The 15,960-nt window shown below is 41.5% G+C and overlaps 1 protein-coding gene across 7 annotated transcripts in view; it reads right to left on the bottom strand.

Annotated features, from left to right (window-relative positions):
• Positions 1-1,781: 1,781 nt before the first annotated feature.
• OGT (O-linked N-acetylglucosamine (GlcNAc) transferase) overlaps positions 1,782-15,960 on the bottom strand; it is a 17,847-nt gene continuing 3,668 nt past the window's right edge. For 2 of the 7 annotated variants that reach the window (XM_072431044.1, XM_072431046.1), the window contains exons 2-22: positions 14,514-14,664; positions 13,889-14,132; positions 13,415-13,483; positions 10,828-10,944; positions 10,260-10,339; positions 9,685-9,880; positions 8,903-9,043; positions 8,721-8,821; positions 8,484-8,637; positions 7,920-8,021; positions 7,551-7,730; positions 6,737-6,895; positions 6,457-6,546; positions 6,173-6,298; positions 5,763-5,933; positions 5,421-5,537; positions 4,695-4,862; positions 4,443-4,595; positions 3,405-3,655; positions 3,029-3,163; positions 1,782-2,677 (exon numbers count right to left, since the gene is read on the bottom strand). In XM_072431044.1, coding sequence (XP_072287145.1) covers positions 2,503-2,677; positions 3,029-3,163; positions 3,405-3,655; positions 4,443-4,595; positions 4,695-4,862; positions 5,421-5,537; positions 5,763-5,933; positions 6,173-6,298; positions 6,457-6,546; positions 6,737-6,895; positions 7,551-7,730; positions 7,920-8,021; positions 8,484-8,637; positions 8,721-8,821; positions 8,903-9,043; positions 9,685-9,880; positions 10,260-10,339; positions 10,828-10,944; positions 13,415-13,483; positions 13,889-14,132; positions 14,514-14,664 — 3,080 coding nt within the window. In that variant the 3' untranslated portion in view covers positions 1,782-2,502. Of the gene's footprint in view, positions 2,678-3,028; positions 3,164-3,402; positions 3,656-4,442; positions 4,596-4,694; positions 4,863-5,420; positions 5,538-5,762; positions 5,934-6,172; positions 6,299-6,456; positions 6,547-6,736; positions 6,896-7,550; positions 7,731-7,919; positions 8,022-8,483; positions 8,638-8,720; positions 8,822-8,902; positions 9,044-9,684; positions 9,881-10,259; positions 10,340-10,827; positions 10,945-11,914; positions 13,484-13,888; positions 14,133-14,513; positions 14,695-15,960 lie in introns of those variants that run through there. The other 5 variants (XM_072431042.1, XM_072431043.1, XM_072431040.1 and 2 more) reach the window with 5 other exon arrangements.

The following is a 15,960-nucleotide window of genomic DNA, read 5'->3' as shown; positions in this document are numbered from 1 at the left end:
CACAGGAAGTGAGCGAACGTTCGTTCACCGCGCATGCTCAGACCATGGACGATCACTGAACGACCGTACACACGATAGATGGTCAACGATCGTCATCCGATCCGCCGGTCCGGTCGTTCATTTCCAACGACTATCCTCGTTCGTCAGCGTCGGTTACTTTTTTTACAAACGATTTTGCCCAATCGATCGTTCGTCGTTCATTTCCAACGATAAAAATTGGAAGTGTGTACGCAGCTTAAGTCATAATTCTCATCACTCATTAAGGCCTTATATTTAATTCATTATCACGTGTACCTGTTCTGAGTTACCAGCCACTGCAGCCTTGTATTTCAAACAGATCACAATGTGTGTTTTAAAGTTGTTTATTTTCTATAGAAAATCTGTTATCTCTTCCTCCTCAGTGCTGCAGCCACTTCCTGTCTATATGCCCTACACTGATCCCTGCATGGCATATAAATGATCTGTCCACCAATAGTAATATTGCACTTCCTATTGTCTGGTCAGGGATTGGGATCCCTATAAGCTACCAAAGATAGTATCAGACTGATGATGTCATGAGGAGAGGCACCAATGTGACAAATCAGCTTGCAGTTTACAGATATTTCTGTGTGCAGGTATAAAACCATAGACCGGTATTTATTATTACCAGAGGTTAAAACTTGGACTCGGACTCAAGTTCGACTTAAGTCACCTAATGAATGACTTGCAACTGACTCAGGGGTTTTCTCCAACGACTTGCAACTTGACTCGTGACTTTCTTTCTCTGCTGATAGCTGAAAGGGGAAGGAAGGAAAGCAGTGATGCTTCTGTAACACAACCTTAGCCCCCCTTAAGTTGTCAGAGAAAACTTAGAATGCAAGAGAGGTGGGGAGGAAGGCGATGTTAGATTACAGAAGTCTCACTGCCTTCCTCTCTTCAGCCGTCAGAGGAGAAATCCGTGGACTTAGAATGTGATCCTGTGCTCAAGAACAGGATAAGAGCTCTGTTTCTATATAGGGAAAAATTAAGTGACTCGACTTAGAAGAATTCTTGGTGACTTGGACTTAAATTATTATTATGACTTGGATTATTATTACTCCGCTGCATGTTGATTGGTCTCCTACTGTGTGCTTAGTTCACACAACCAAATGAACGTAGGGAAATACAGATGTGTGTACAGCCCTATGTATGTTCAATGTATGGCTACACATGTAGGGAGGTATGTCCCCATGTACATATACTTCTGTGTGTGTGTTTTCATATACACAGCATTATGCTTAGCTCAGTGCTGATCACAATTTAACTTCTGCTAGTTATAGTATTGACTTGAGGACACTTTGTGGTGGGACTATGGTGAGGACATTAGATTGTGAGCTCCTCTGAGAACACCGAGTGATAGGACTATGGCGGGGACATTAGGCTGCGTGTGAACTCCTCTTGTTGACCTGTGGTGGTTTTGCGTGGGCACTGGGCTCCTCCGGGGAAACATGCATGGACTACGGGCCTGTACAGTGCTGCACGATGTGATGGATATGCAACGCATACTTTTATGGATCAGAGGAGCAAAGTTTTTCAGGTGTGCCCACGGCCGGTCACACACTGACGTTGTCTTCCCTCTGCCTGCACTCTTTATTGAGCAGAATGTAATTCGTCCATCCTATGTTTAGGGAGATTTATAAGGATTTTGGTGGTTGGAATCGTGTGTGCAGCATTTTCTATAACATTGTAAGCCCGGTTTGTGGGGGTGGGGGGGTGTTAGGAAATAAACCAAACCTAATGACAAAAAATAAAAACACAAAACATTTTTGTTCCGCTTAAAGTTTACTTAACATAAGAAAATGTTCAATTCTTACATCTGACTAAAGGTTAATGGGGGGACAAAACTGAAATGAATGAAGTCACACAGGCACTGAGGCATATCTAGGGTTTGCGGCACATGCTATTCCCACACAAAGCATTCATACCGGGGACAGGAAATGTAGAAAGAAGCTTCAGCCAATGTCCACGGCGTGCAAAGTACAAATACAACGTAAAAATCCGTCCATTCAATACATGGGCCACCACTCGTCACATGATGGGGAACCTACTCGGCTCTGCCCATGTGTGTACAATGCGATGGATTGGAGGGAGGGGAGCGTGCAAAGACATTTCATTTATACTAAAGCAGACACAATGGCCTTTGAGTGTAAACAGACGCCGGACATTAAAAGGCTACAAGTGGTTTATAAAACCTATAAAAAGGACTAGAACACCATTAATGATGTTTTTTTCTTTTTTTTTTTTTTAATCTTTCATCCTGCACAGTTAGCAAAGTAATTGAAGCTGCGACTGGAGCAGACAGACACGCGGGAACTAATAAAGGTCAAACTTCAAAATATGCATATTGAGACAAAACTAAAATATTCCCATGAACAAAACAAAACATTGTTCCCTGTGTCCAGATTGGATGGCAAATTCCCTGTAATTTCAGCAACACAGGCTTGAACATAAACAGATATGAAATCTTTGCCGCATGGGGTGGGGTTATGCCGATTCGGTATTCTCCACAGGCTTTATCAGATGGTCGGGTTTGTTTCCAGCCGCATAATGATCCCACATTTGTAGATACAACCGCTCTAGATCCATGGTGTACTGTTTGGTATTGAAGAGGGGGCTCGATATTCTCTGCTTCCAGACCTTGGCACGAATCTTCTTCAGGCTGCCATGAGAAACACAAGTTATATATCAAGAGGTAGGGATTGTAGGGGACAATATGAATTCTTAAATATAGATTGCTATTCAGCTATTGCACATTATAAACTCCTTGTACCCATAGGATATATAAGTGGAAATAAAGGAGGAGGGGCTGTAGAAGCTAATGTACACATCCATTAGGTTCTTGGAAATTAGCATCTGCCTTGGCACAGCGTATGGTGTTTGGATGGAGTCATCCATACAAATACTGAACACATGCTCACCATTAGCATCAAGGAAGCCACTTGGGCGACAGTAAAATCAGAGATTTAATAGCAATTCTTCATACAATCAATGTGTGTTATATTGTACTTACTATTCTAGATCTGTGCCCAACTTTACTGCAATGTCTTCATAATCCTGTCTGGTTTTAGCAATTAGTTCTGGACAGCCCAAACAGGTGAGCTGTGATGCAGCAACCCGAGATGCAAGAGTATCACCTAAGTATGCAAAAGACAAGAAAAAGGGAAGTAAAGCAAACTGTGGGAGGGAAAAAAAAGAAACTGAACATCAATGTAACATTTTCACTTCATGTTACTGCTGGTGACCCAAAATGAAACCTGTCATTGTGAAATCAGTACATTCATCTTACCAAAGCTGCACTCAGCAAATATAGCCAGGGTTCCCCTGAAAGGTATGTCAAGGTTTCCTTCAGGTTAAATCTGGATTAGAGTTTCTTTCATTTCTTACCAGGCATAGTGACCATAGGAGTGCCGGCCCAGAGGACATCCATCCCGGTGGTGTGCCCATTACACAGAGGGGTATCCAAGCACACATCTGCCAGCTGTCCTCTTCTAACGTGTTCCTCTTTAGGAGCGACTGGAGAGAAGACAATCCTGGACTGAGGAAGCCCCATATTCTGGGCATATTGTTGTATGTTTGGCTCACCTACTGCAGGGAACCGTAAAAGCCACAAGACGCTGTTTGGAACTCGCTTCAGAATCTGGGAGAATGTTAAAGAATAATGTGATTATTGTCATGTTTAAAATATTTGTAACACATGGCCATAACTACAGCTGACACCAATCCACTTCTCTGTCATCACAAACTGTTGGGAGCCATAGAGCTGAGCTAAGAAGAAGCCCCAAAATCAGTCTATATCATATTGTATGGGCCTGCCATCTACTCAGGACTACATAACATGACCAATTTACAGGACAGCAGCCACCAGCGCTGTATAGAGAAGAACCTTTGTATACATCAGCACAGGACGGTGAAGGAACCACAATGAAGGACGAGATGGAAGGCTGAACTATCCAAGCTGGAGTCATCTGAACACTGCCAGACTAAAAATATAACAGCTGTCCCAGGAGCAACACAAACCTCTTGAAAAGATTTACATACTTCCAGCACTGACCCACTTTAAGCTTAAACATGCGGCATCATGTTACTGACTTCCTGGAAGTGCACCACCCCTCCCTTAGTATTTACTAATCTCCCCAATTTCTGTGTCCCTCTCTGTATAACAGCATCACATATTATGACACCTTGTCATAGCAGAGAGAACCTTTCTTTAGCACCAGCTACCAAATCCAAGCCTACATAGCCAGGCAGGGACCTGTTTTATCAGTGCGGAGTCAGTGGACTCTCCTTAGTGGGGGGATCCTTCCCTTAGGAAGCTGCCGTGATTGGATCTGCAGAGCACCCTTGTAACATCAATGCCTGTAAAGTTTGGGTATCTAAGAAATTTTATACAAATATATGTTGGTTGGGTGGTCTTATATACTTACATTAGCCCACATCTGCAGCGTGGGAGGATCGATCTTATACAGCTGGTTAAAGTTGCAGTAGACGACGGCATCTTCGGGTAATCCATACTGTGACCGTGTGGTGACAATTATTGTGCGAGGGACCTCTTCACCTGTTGCTGCTTTATTATTGATCTGGAATAGGATTTATTGTTAGAAACAATTGATGACACCATAAACTATAAACCAAATCTATGAAAGGCTTCAGAAGCTGCCAGGATGTTTGACACTTACTTGTGTTGTTGCCAGACCATTGCTGATATTAAACCCATTGATGGTTATCTGGATCTGCCCCCTATTAATCATCTCAATGACGGCTTCAGCAATGGTATTCATGGGAATCACTGGCATACTGAGAGCGGAGTTGCTGTCTGAAGTGTCAGTACCCTCTGCACCTTTCATCTGAAGAGAAGGGAAAGGTGTTATTTTGGTGGTGTGATGGGCAAGTGGGGTTATTTTGTTCATAGCTCAGTCAATGAATGTTCTATTTACCCATTGCTCAGGTCAGGGCTGTCCTTTGTTAGTTCAATAATAGTTATTTAAATAAGGCAATGGCTTACAAAGCCAGAAAAACCCATGACAAACCTGGCCTGTATGTGGCTTCCAAGGATTGAAATTGTACCAAGTTCATATAGGGGTGATCCCCAGATAGTGACTCAGACTAGGTGTTTACTAATCCCCCACTTTTTTGTATGTCCCTCTCTGTATAACAAAGCATCAGATGTTATGACACCTGGTCATAGCAGAGAGAACCTTTCTTTAGCACCAGCTACCAAATCCAAGCCTACATAGCCAGGCAGGGACCTGTTTTATCAGTGCGGAACCAGCAATCTGTACCCGCTGGCATCCCGATTAGTGGGAGGAGTCTTCTCCTTAAGAAGCCACTGTGATTGGATCTGCTGGGGCCCCTTGTAACACATGAGCAGTTGATGAATGGGGCCCACTGCGGCCATTGCTTACCTTCACTATTTTGACATCAGGCAGAGTCTCCAGGAAAGCTTTCAGATCGATTCCATTCAGGACGATTCTGTTGTCATATATATGGCCATTGGACTTGAAGTCTATGACGGCTTTTTTCTGAGAATGAGAATAGTTTGATGTAAAGTTAGAAGATTTTTGTGCATTTGACAGCTGGAGTTATGAGCCATTATACACCACATAATCTAGGATAAACCCAGATAAAACACCATACCACACCTCACTGTCCACATAATGATATTGGAGAGGGCCGGGCACAGAGCTCCATATAATCCCCTCCCATACACTAACAGATGTCAGTACACACAGCTCCTCTATTCATACCTTCAGATGAGGAAACATGTTGGCGTGGTCTCCAATGAAGAAAGTGTTGGGCATGTATGCCATTTTCTCAGAGTATTGTTCTGCCACTTCAATGGGAGACGTCTCCTTGTCAGTTATGATAAAATCCATAAATGGAGCTCCACTTGTTCCTGGATAACCCAACCACATGGCCTGAAAGAAAAGAGATTGTCACCCCATGCTATCATTGCTGGCTTTTCTCCTTAGAACCCGAAGCTAGAGAATGATCATGTGACCACTAGAAGTGTCTGGTATGACAGGAATGAGATCTACTGAAATCCACGCAATCTATGGAACAAAATCCTCACCACCCTAAGTTCTAGAATAAGAGAGATCACATCTGATCGCTAGGTAACATAAGCCACTGCCATCATCAGACCACTGTGTGTTACCTGAATAGGGGCGGCTCTGAGAGCAAACAATTCATTTCGGGCCCCTTTGGTGTAGCCGTTCATATTAACTAGAATGTGAACTCCATCCTGATGAATGCGATCAGCTGCCTTCCCATTACATGGAATCTAGAAAGAGAAAACAGCAATAAGAACACACAAGTATGATCTATATTCAGAAACTACAATACAGGACTACTAAGCTACGACATCCATACTTTCAGTGTCGATAACTATTAAAATAAAGATAATTATAACTGATATAGTCGTCTTATACGAGTTCTCACCTGGGACAAGTCAACAAAGTGGTTTGCTTCTGCCATCACCTTCACCCGGAAATTGGTGCCATCATCTGGACTCAGAGCATAACAGAAAATCTACGGAAGAACAAACATTGTCTCATGGAAGGATTTGCAGAAGGAAATTCGAACACCTAAAAACAGCCAACCCATGGGAAAACTCCCAACACACCAAGATTCATTTTAGAATTCAACAGTAATCATGACTCAGTACACGCAGAATGAGCAGATTACCGAGGCGCACATATTAAACAGCAAACCACCTTACCTCAAACTTGTCTGGATTGTGCATGCCGGGGATGGATTGCATCAGGTGAGAGGTGGGATGATTCCCAAAGTCAGAGCTCACATAACCCACCCGCAGTCTGCCATCGCTGGCCTTTAGGTCCTTGGGGTGTTCATATGGTGGCTTGTGAAGGACATTAATCTGAAGGAGAAAATAATCATAAAACTTCTATTACTAACAGTACATTTTGTTTAACCAGTTCCACCAGATACCACAAAATAATGATCTTTGGATAAAAGCATAAAGTTATTAGATCTGAAAATAAAGAACCTCATCCTTGTGTGTAGTTCTGATTGCAGCCCAGAGCCTCCCTATCACAGCACAATGTCAAGTTTTGCTATGGAAATATGTCACAATAATTATTGTTCCATACAAAGCACTCAAAAATGGCGCCTAAAGCTAAACTGCTACACATATATAAGTATTTCTCTTCACCCATTCCTCTGCATATACACAATATCTGACAACCCGACTTTATTCAGCCTGGTCACCTCGCCATCCCAAGCATGTGACTGGACAATAAAGGAGCAACAATTAACTGATAATCTACACTTTTTGCCTATCCAGTCCGTATGTTTTTTTGTCCACACATGGGCACATGCACATGAGAAATGTGCCCCTGCACACAAAGGGGAAGTTGGCCCTCATCAGACATAACTTCCATACTGCTATTCTGACAGAATATTAAAGAATAACCTATTTTTCTCAGAGGCACAAAAAAATCCCTATCCCCCAACACAGGAGGAAATATGACAAGCAGGTTATTATTGAACAATGAAGTGCAGGAAGCTCTCACCTTGTCCAAGCACAGGTTTCCATGCCTCTCAGCAATGGCTTTCCTGAAAGAATGGGACAGTGGGTATAGCATGCTATGGTGAGGATGGACAGAGGGAAGTCTGTTCTTCTCCAACTGATCTGCAACAATGGTGACCAACTTCTTCATACGCTCATCATAATCCGTCCAATCACAGACAATCTTAATTAGAATGAAAAAAAAAAAATAAACAAATTAACACGCTGGCAAAATGCTGAGAAAAAGTCATATCATATATAAAAGGAAATTGTACAAATACAACACTAACTTAGCATTAGAAACTTTGAGAGCTATTCACAAAACAATGTGACCAATATCACCCCAATAATTATCCTAGACTTAGCAGATTACCTGAAGACAATGGGCCAGGTTGCAGTAAGCATCAGGGAAATCAGGTTTCAGTTTCAGAGCCGTCCGATATGAAGCAATGGCTTCGGGAATATTTCCAGAGTCCTTAAAGAAAAACATTGAACTGTCAGCCTGTATTTCTTCAGAACACATTCAAATTACACTTCCCAGCCCAATACTTTACCAATACCCTCTATATCAGCAGAGGTAAAAATTTTGCGGCTGCCAAAGACAATACTACCTAAAGCGTCATAAAGATGATTTAACTCTGTTTCAAAACCACAAAAAAAAAAAAACAAATAATTGTTATCCCCCACAAACTCTGAACAGGTAGGAACCCAAGTGAAGAATATGGCTTTAAAATATTGTATGTTACTACAGATACTAAGGACCTTCATTCTGACACCCCAATATCATTGCTGAGTATTTCTAAAACTGGCACAGCAAATGGTGCAGCATACATCAAGGTATGACGGAAACCAAATATTACTGCCAAGTATAAGACTGGGACAGAGCATTTTAAATATATATTGATTAGAAGTGAAATTTCACATGCTGAAATCTTACCTTATGAATGGATGCCAAGTTACTGTGAGCATCAGCAAAAGCTGGATTAATCTGAATGGCTCTGGTGTAGCACTGCAAAGCTCCCTGCACATCTTGCATTTCTTTTAGCGTATTGCCCATGTTGGAATAAGCATCAGCAAATGTTGGGCTTATTCTGAAAAACAAAACACATTTTTAAAGGCTGCAGACAAAACTAAAGAAAAAAAACATGAAACAATGGCTGAAAACCTTGCTTACCTAATGGCCTCCTTGTAATGCATCAAAGCCTCTTGAAGTTTGCCTTGCTGTTGAAGGACACTGGCTAGATTGGAGTGAGCAGCTGCAAATTCTGGGAATACCTATAAAAATAAAGACAATGTTAATACACAATCCAACAACAAAGAAGACAATATATTTTAATAATAAATCAAAATAATCACCTCAAGAGCCTTTCTGTAGAGACGCACCGCCTCCTCAATATTCCCTTGTTCGCGTTTAATGTTGGCAAGGTTATTCAGGGAATCGGCATGTGTAGGGCACAGGCGAAGAGCCGTATTGTAACATTCTTCAGCATCAACCACCTTCAGAAGAAAAGGCTTGTTAGTTACACAGAATAAAATAAGTAACACAAAAGAAAAGCAGGAAGCAGATATCTAGTTTTGGTGAGTTTGGAAAGTGACAGGTTAAGGTAATTTGTAAGGCTGTAACAAGGTAAATCTATTTAGAAGTGTTGCGCAGGATTAAGACTGGAGAGAAATCCTAACGATGGTTTTGGGGATCCTCAGAACAAAATGGACAGTTTATGAACAATCAAGTATGAAAACATATATATATATATATATATATATATATATATATATATATATATATATATATATATATAAATAAATAAAGAAGAATTAAAAGTGGAGAGTGCAGAGTGCCAAACCACTACAGTCTATGTGTGAAAGTTGCATTCACTGCAAGTACAAATCCTGAGGCTTAAGAAAAATTTATCCCCTCAGATGCAATATTTTCATTTTAAAAACTACCTAACTGTGACCCTACAGAACCCATTAGATAAAGTTATAATTAGAAAATGACTAAAGGATGAGAACAGACTGTTCTATGTTAAGTCTAGAAGAGTTTTTCTAGCAAAATAAATGATTTACAGCAGAGATATTGGCACGCAATAAATGTTTAGATAATAAACAAATCTTGCATCAGGGACACGTGTACTTACACTGCCTTTTTCCTTGAGGGCATTGGCAAGATTACAGTAGGCATCAGGAAAGTGCGGCTGCAATTCAATGGCTCTTCTGTATGTATCAATGGCCAGATCAATGAGCCCTTGTTCATAATACACGCAGGCCAGATTTCCATGGACCACAGCATGGTTAGGACTAAGACTGAGAGCTCGTAAATATGCTGCAACAGCTCTGCAAACAAGGAAAAAAAAAAAAAAAAAGAAAAACAAATCAGCATGCAAAAAATAGTCACACTGCAAGGTCTGACAGACTGGTTCCCTTACATATGTGTTTCACCTCCAAGGGTAAAGAAATGGCTAACATTTATATATTGCTGTGCTATAGTGCAGCAGGCAACTCGAGTAGGGCTGGCACTGTTCAGGATTTCAGTGTCAAGAAACAGAACGGTCAGCTCCGGCAGATAAGCCGATGTTTTTGCACTTGTTGCATTTATAAGGGAAAAAAATATGATATTGTAAAGGTTCTGCTGCCAAGCATTAATCAAACACTTACTACCCCCTATAAAACCAGTTATAAAATGCTATAAAAAAATATCTTGGTAAAATCTTACCTGTCAAATATGCGTGCTTCCTTGAGAACATTCCCCAAGTTAATGTAAGCATCCAGGAAATTGGGATCCAGAGTTACAGCCTAAACAGACACAAATTATGTTAGAATCGGGGGGGGGGGGGGGGATGACTAGCAATCATTTCCATAAATTTATCATCCTTCCCACATTATATTAAAATTTTATTGTTTGATAACTAGCGCAGGTGCAAGGACATCAAAAGGTTTTCCAGAGACTCACTCAATTAAAGAATATATCTACTAATAATGGCTAAAACTGCAGAAAGCATTCCCCAAACATTGTCCCTTGATAAAGGATGGTATCTATAACCAGCCAATATAGCATTTTTAATGGAAGCTGCAATGGAGGAAGAAGCATTGGGAAGTGTAGTAAAGGCTAGTATATTTATAACTAGTGAGGGGCAAATCTGTCAACACCAACTACAGGACTATTATCTGCTGTTTTCATCAGGTCCACCAACATACAATGAAAGATTATTCCTGATTACAATAGACCTTGTTTGATATTCAGTATTTGAAAACCACGCAGTCCTTCGCACAGCAATACGTACCTTCTCAAAATGATGAATGGCGAGCCAGATTTCACCCTGCGCATTAAATACACATCCGAGATTGCTCCAAGCTACAGCAAAGTTTGGTTGGGTCTCAATTGCTTTCAAATAACAGGCCTTGAAAGGGTTTAGGTATTGGGAAGGGGAAGAGGAAAAAGATGGGGAATTTGGAGAAAAAAAATGATAAAAAGTTACAATTCATTCTCCAAACAGCAAAAAGTGAACCTGCAGCATAGGCCCGCCCGCGCTTGATACGCCGCGCAATTCGTTGAAACCTACGCAGGCGCAAACCTAAACCCTAATGGAAGCTGACATTTCTGAGTTAGGCCTTTGATAAGAACAAATACAATAAGTGACAACTAGAAAATTAAATCGGTAAAAGTAAAAGATAATTGTTGGAATAATGATTTTAGGATTTAGGGATAAAAAGGTCACAAGAACACTTTTTTCCAAGTCAAAGGCAACACAGAAACCAGAAATGACAGACTTGCAGACAGGTCTAGGTCCCTGTAATGCAGGCGCCAAACATCGCACGCGCTCCCAGGCTACACAGCAATACTACCGCTAGCGCAGCGCCATCGCACACGCGCTGGAATACGTTAACAGCCAACCTGATTGGTCAATCCCAAAGGAGTAGTAAAATAAATGAAGAAAGCCCTTAAGCAGTGACCCATTTCCCCCCCCTTATGCCCCAACTAGACTTTGGCAGGTCACGGGTTAACCATCAAGTTGGCATGTTCACAACCATTTCCCCCACGCGAAGCGCAATTCGCAGCGCAGCCTTTGCGCTACTGCAGGTCCACAGCGCATGATGAGGAGCAGAACGATTCAGTCCAAACAAAGAAGAAATAAAAAAGGAAAAAAATAATGAACATTTGGAAGAGTTAGAAGCTTAACATCTAAAACTAGCTCCAATTTTTCTTTATAATATAGGTTCCATTAAAGAATTGTGGCTAGTAGTATATAGGGTTTTTTTAAACGTTAACTGCTTGTAAATAAAACATTTTAAGCTGTTTCTGAAGCCACAAGACAGAAGGATTCAGGCATGGAGCAAATGGTTTTGTTGTGGCAGTTACAAACCCGTTACCATATTTCATGGGACTTTTCGGTGCGTTCCTTGCTGGAAGAGGAGGTGCATTGTCTGCCTAGATCCAGGCCTCGAGCTCCCTTCAGCGAGGCACCTTACGCATGGAATAGCAGTTTCACCCACCTGAAACCTTCTAAATACAATATCAGTGGTAAAAAACCAAAAACAAGAGAGAAAATAAAACAATATCATTAGTAAAAGATCTCAACAAAGCAAGTGAAATGCTTTTGGATATGCTCTATGATTTAGACAAGAACATGTCAAGCTGACTTGAATGTGTTTTATCATGCAGGGAGATTGGGGAGGAGTGCATGGCTGGAAGAAAGGCTTTCCGTATACAGCAATGATAATGTTATATTTTTAGCATGAGGAAAACAGCTGGCTTGATAATGAAATGCACTGATTAAAGAAAGAAAATCAGATTTCAAATGTGTGTTTCTTAAAATATTTTCTGAAGAAAAAATAAAAAAATAAAGTCTCTCAATCTAGGTGTCTCCAGTCCTCTGAAATAAAGAAATCAGCATCCTATGCGAGCGCAATTTGCTCCTGTGCCAGTGTCGCTAAAGCGGCGGTGAAGTGCAATAAGTGTTAGCTGTCCATATGATTTGCTGAGAACCCCAAATTCGTTGAAAAAAATCCATCGGCCAATGTAATAAATCCCCTTCTACATTGGAGCTCCTAACGCCCCCCCCCCCCATCCCCATATTTCTCCAACGTTACTAAGTGGTGAAGGTCTCGTAACAAATGGACAGCTACTCTGCTGTTACACTTCATGCAGCTGCATGCGCGTGGGGTTTGGAGTAACAGAATCCTTTCACTGTGGTCCTTGCGTTACTCCCAACTCCGTTCCCTAGCAGCGCAAACGCACAAGGTGGCTTGTAACAAGACTGCTCGATCCCACAAATGCCATTCACAAACAGTGCGAAGCTGTAACATTAAATAACAATTCTTGGGCTAAGATATGTAAAATGCTAGAAGCCACCTTCAATTATCAATTTCTTTCCATCAGTTCATTTACCTAATACAAACCAGCCTCTGTCCTTCACTAGTCTGATTAGCCATCGAAATACTGACAGCGTGACACTGATTCGTGTTCTACAATTACCAGCCTTTCTTCCATAGACGAGGAACATACTGCGGTACACGAGTTAGAGAGGGGAAAGGGGCTCTTTGGTTGTCTTTGCTGTGCCTCCAAGTTCATCAGCTAGGATGAGCTAGTGGGCCAAAACCAATTGGGAATGGCTATCAATTGAGATCAAGGAGAGATGAAATACCTTTACAGATTGGAAACCTCCAATGGGTTTTACATTCAGCTATTCAGCTCCTCTCAGATCCGAGAGGCTGTGTTCTCTATTATGCTTCTTGGCTCATGCTTTTTAAATTTACATTACACCGCAGTAAACACTGTATGAAGCTAAACTGAGGCAGAACTGAAGACTGAATGCACAGAGGCTGCAAAAATAAAAAAAGACATTTACCAGCAGGATACTCAAAACTTACCTTAGCTTCTTCTAAGCGACCTAGGGCTTTCAGTAGATTACCCAGGTCACTACGAACACAGTACAAATCCTGCGGAGAGGAAAAAGAAAACCTAAGAATAGGACCACGTATTTTCATTCCAACCATCACCTGTACAGACAGGAAAATCCTGATCACCCCAACAAACCCAAATACTTTCCAGCCATTTCCTAGCAATGCAAAGACTACTGGAATCATACAAAAGGTAGCAAATATATTAAGGGCAAATCACAAGCAAAGTGACCTCTAATAACCAATGCAAGATGGAAGAAACTACCAGGTGAATTTCTGAGATTCTCAGCCAAGAAGAGAAGGTGAATCTTACATGGAGGATGAGTAATTTTCATTAGGTACCCCCCCCCCCCACCCCCGAGGAATTCCCTAATGAATGGCACCCCTTATTCAAATAAGACCCCACTAATAAATATTTCTATAAAATAATAGATATTGACTTACAGGATTGTACTGAAGGGCAGACACGTAAGCTTGCACTGCGCCCTCCATATCTCCAGCAGCCACCAAAGCTGCAGCTAAGTTGATGTATCCATCAATGAAGTCGGGTTTGAGCCGTAAAGCATGCCGGTAATGTTCAATGGCCTCCTGTAGCTGTCCTCGCTCTTTATAGACATTTCCCAGGTTGGAATACGCCTCTGCTAGCAATGGATTCTGTTTAATCGCCAGAGTGCTAAAATGTGCAGACCTAGAGAGAGAAGCAAAAGGTTGGGAATAAGCAGGAAGATTTCCCCCCCAAGAAATAAGTAACAAAAATTAGGAAGTTGATTAGAACTACAGTACTCCCCTCCCTGCATAAAAAGATAGGGATCTTTTGTAGGGTTGGGAACAATGTCACCTCAGGAAATGATCAGCTCACTAGATTTCTTCCAGGTTGCACGTAAAACTTTTCACTTATGCTGATATTCACCAGAGCAAAATATTGAAATATCTGAGGTTCAATGTTCAGGTTCATCTTTTACATACAATAGCACCTAGCTAAATGTAATAAACACAGGATCGAAATTGAATCAAAGTATACAAAGTAGAGTGCCAGCTGCCAATCTGTGCAGGCAATGATCATACTGACCTGTCCAGTCTGCGACATTGGAAATGGATGGACGAAAGGAGGAGAAGTACTCCGGTATTATCAGGCTCTTGTCTCCATAGCTGCATACAATGTCTTTCTGCTGCCTCAAAGTCTCCGGCCTGATATTCACGATGAGCCAACTCCGCTAACCCTTGGAAGGAAAGCATACGTTTCGTTGGTTCTAGAGAATCATCAAAACATTCGGGGGGGAAAGTAAAAATTAGAAAATGGGAATAAAATAAAAAATAAAATGCAATGACAAACAAAAGATGATGCAGAGCAAACAAAAATATGATAAAAGTATGACCTGACCTAAAAATATGGAGGAGGAAATCTAAAAAAAAAAAAAAAAAATATAACGTGCAAGTCAATTCATACGGAGACTTCTTCCGGAAGAACTAACAATGCAGTGTTCTCCCCGGCCTCTTTTAGCTGGGCGCACCTCCCGGCACTTTTCAGTAACAACCCGGCTATTTTTGGGAGGTTACTAATAAGTTGGGTCACAATACAGAGGCTTCCAGCCGCCTAAAGCTTCTTCCCACCCAGCTTAAAATAATTTGTACACTGAAATGATTACATGGATATTGATATATTATTCCTCCATCCTGACACTACATGAGAAGCCCAACCCACGGTCACAATCTATCACTTAGCCTAACTAATGGCTTCTATTTTGTGCACTAATCTCACTCCCTTATAAACTAACAAAAATCTTCAAAAATCAAGGAAAAACTCTTTAATACCAGAACTGTAAGCAACAATTGCAGTATTAAACAGATGGAACACTGGTCCCCTCCAGAGTGGAGTGCCATATGGGACGGTGATCCCATGATCAGGATCTATGGGATGAAACTTGGATTCTTAATATGAAATCCAATGAGCAGAGATCTATAGGATGTGACAGCACTGTGTTTACCTTGGTTATAATTCTAATCCTACACTCTGATTGGAGACCAGGTGTCTATAGGTAAAAAAATCCTGCCGACATTAAAAGCTGAAATCAGGTGACTATCTGTGTGCTATCATAAGAATGTCGCCATGATGTGAATGGTTATTTCCGAAACTGACGCAAAAAATGGTTAAAAATAAAAACTGGAAATGATACAAAATAGGGAAAACAAAATGGGAAAGGCAGAAAACACCCAGAGAGTTTCCTGGTAAGTTTAATAAATAACAGTAACAGATCATAAAAGGTGCAAAAACTCTGCAAGGAAGGATTATTCCCGGCTCCAGATTTACAAACAAATCACCCCCTGGCCCCGGAGAGGTCACACAGGGCGAAACATGGAATCCAACATGGCGTCCTCCCCCCTCAACACTGCTAGAATGTTACAGCAACAAGCAGGGTGGGGCCCCTCACCGAGGAGGCCGTCCACCCCACCGCGCCCCCTCACCGAGGAGGCCGTCCACCCCACCGCGCCCCCTCACCGAGGAGGCCGTCCACCCC

This window comes from Pyxicephalus adspersus, chromosome Z (genome assembly GCF_032062135.1).
Source record: "Pyxicephalus adspersus chromosome Z, UCB_Pads_2.0, whole genome shotgun sequence".
NCBI lineage: Eukaryota > Metazoa > Chordata > Amphibia > Anura > Pyxicephalidae > Pyxicephalus > Pyxicephalus adspersus.
This window is presented reverse-complemented; position numbering and strand designations above follow the sequence as displayed.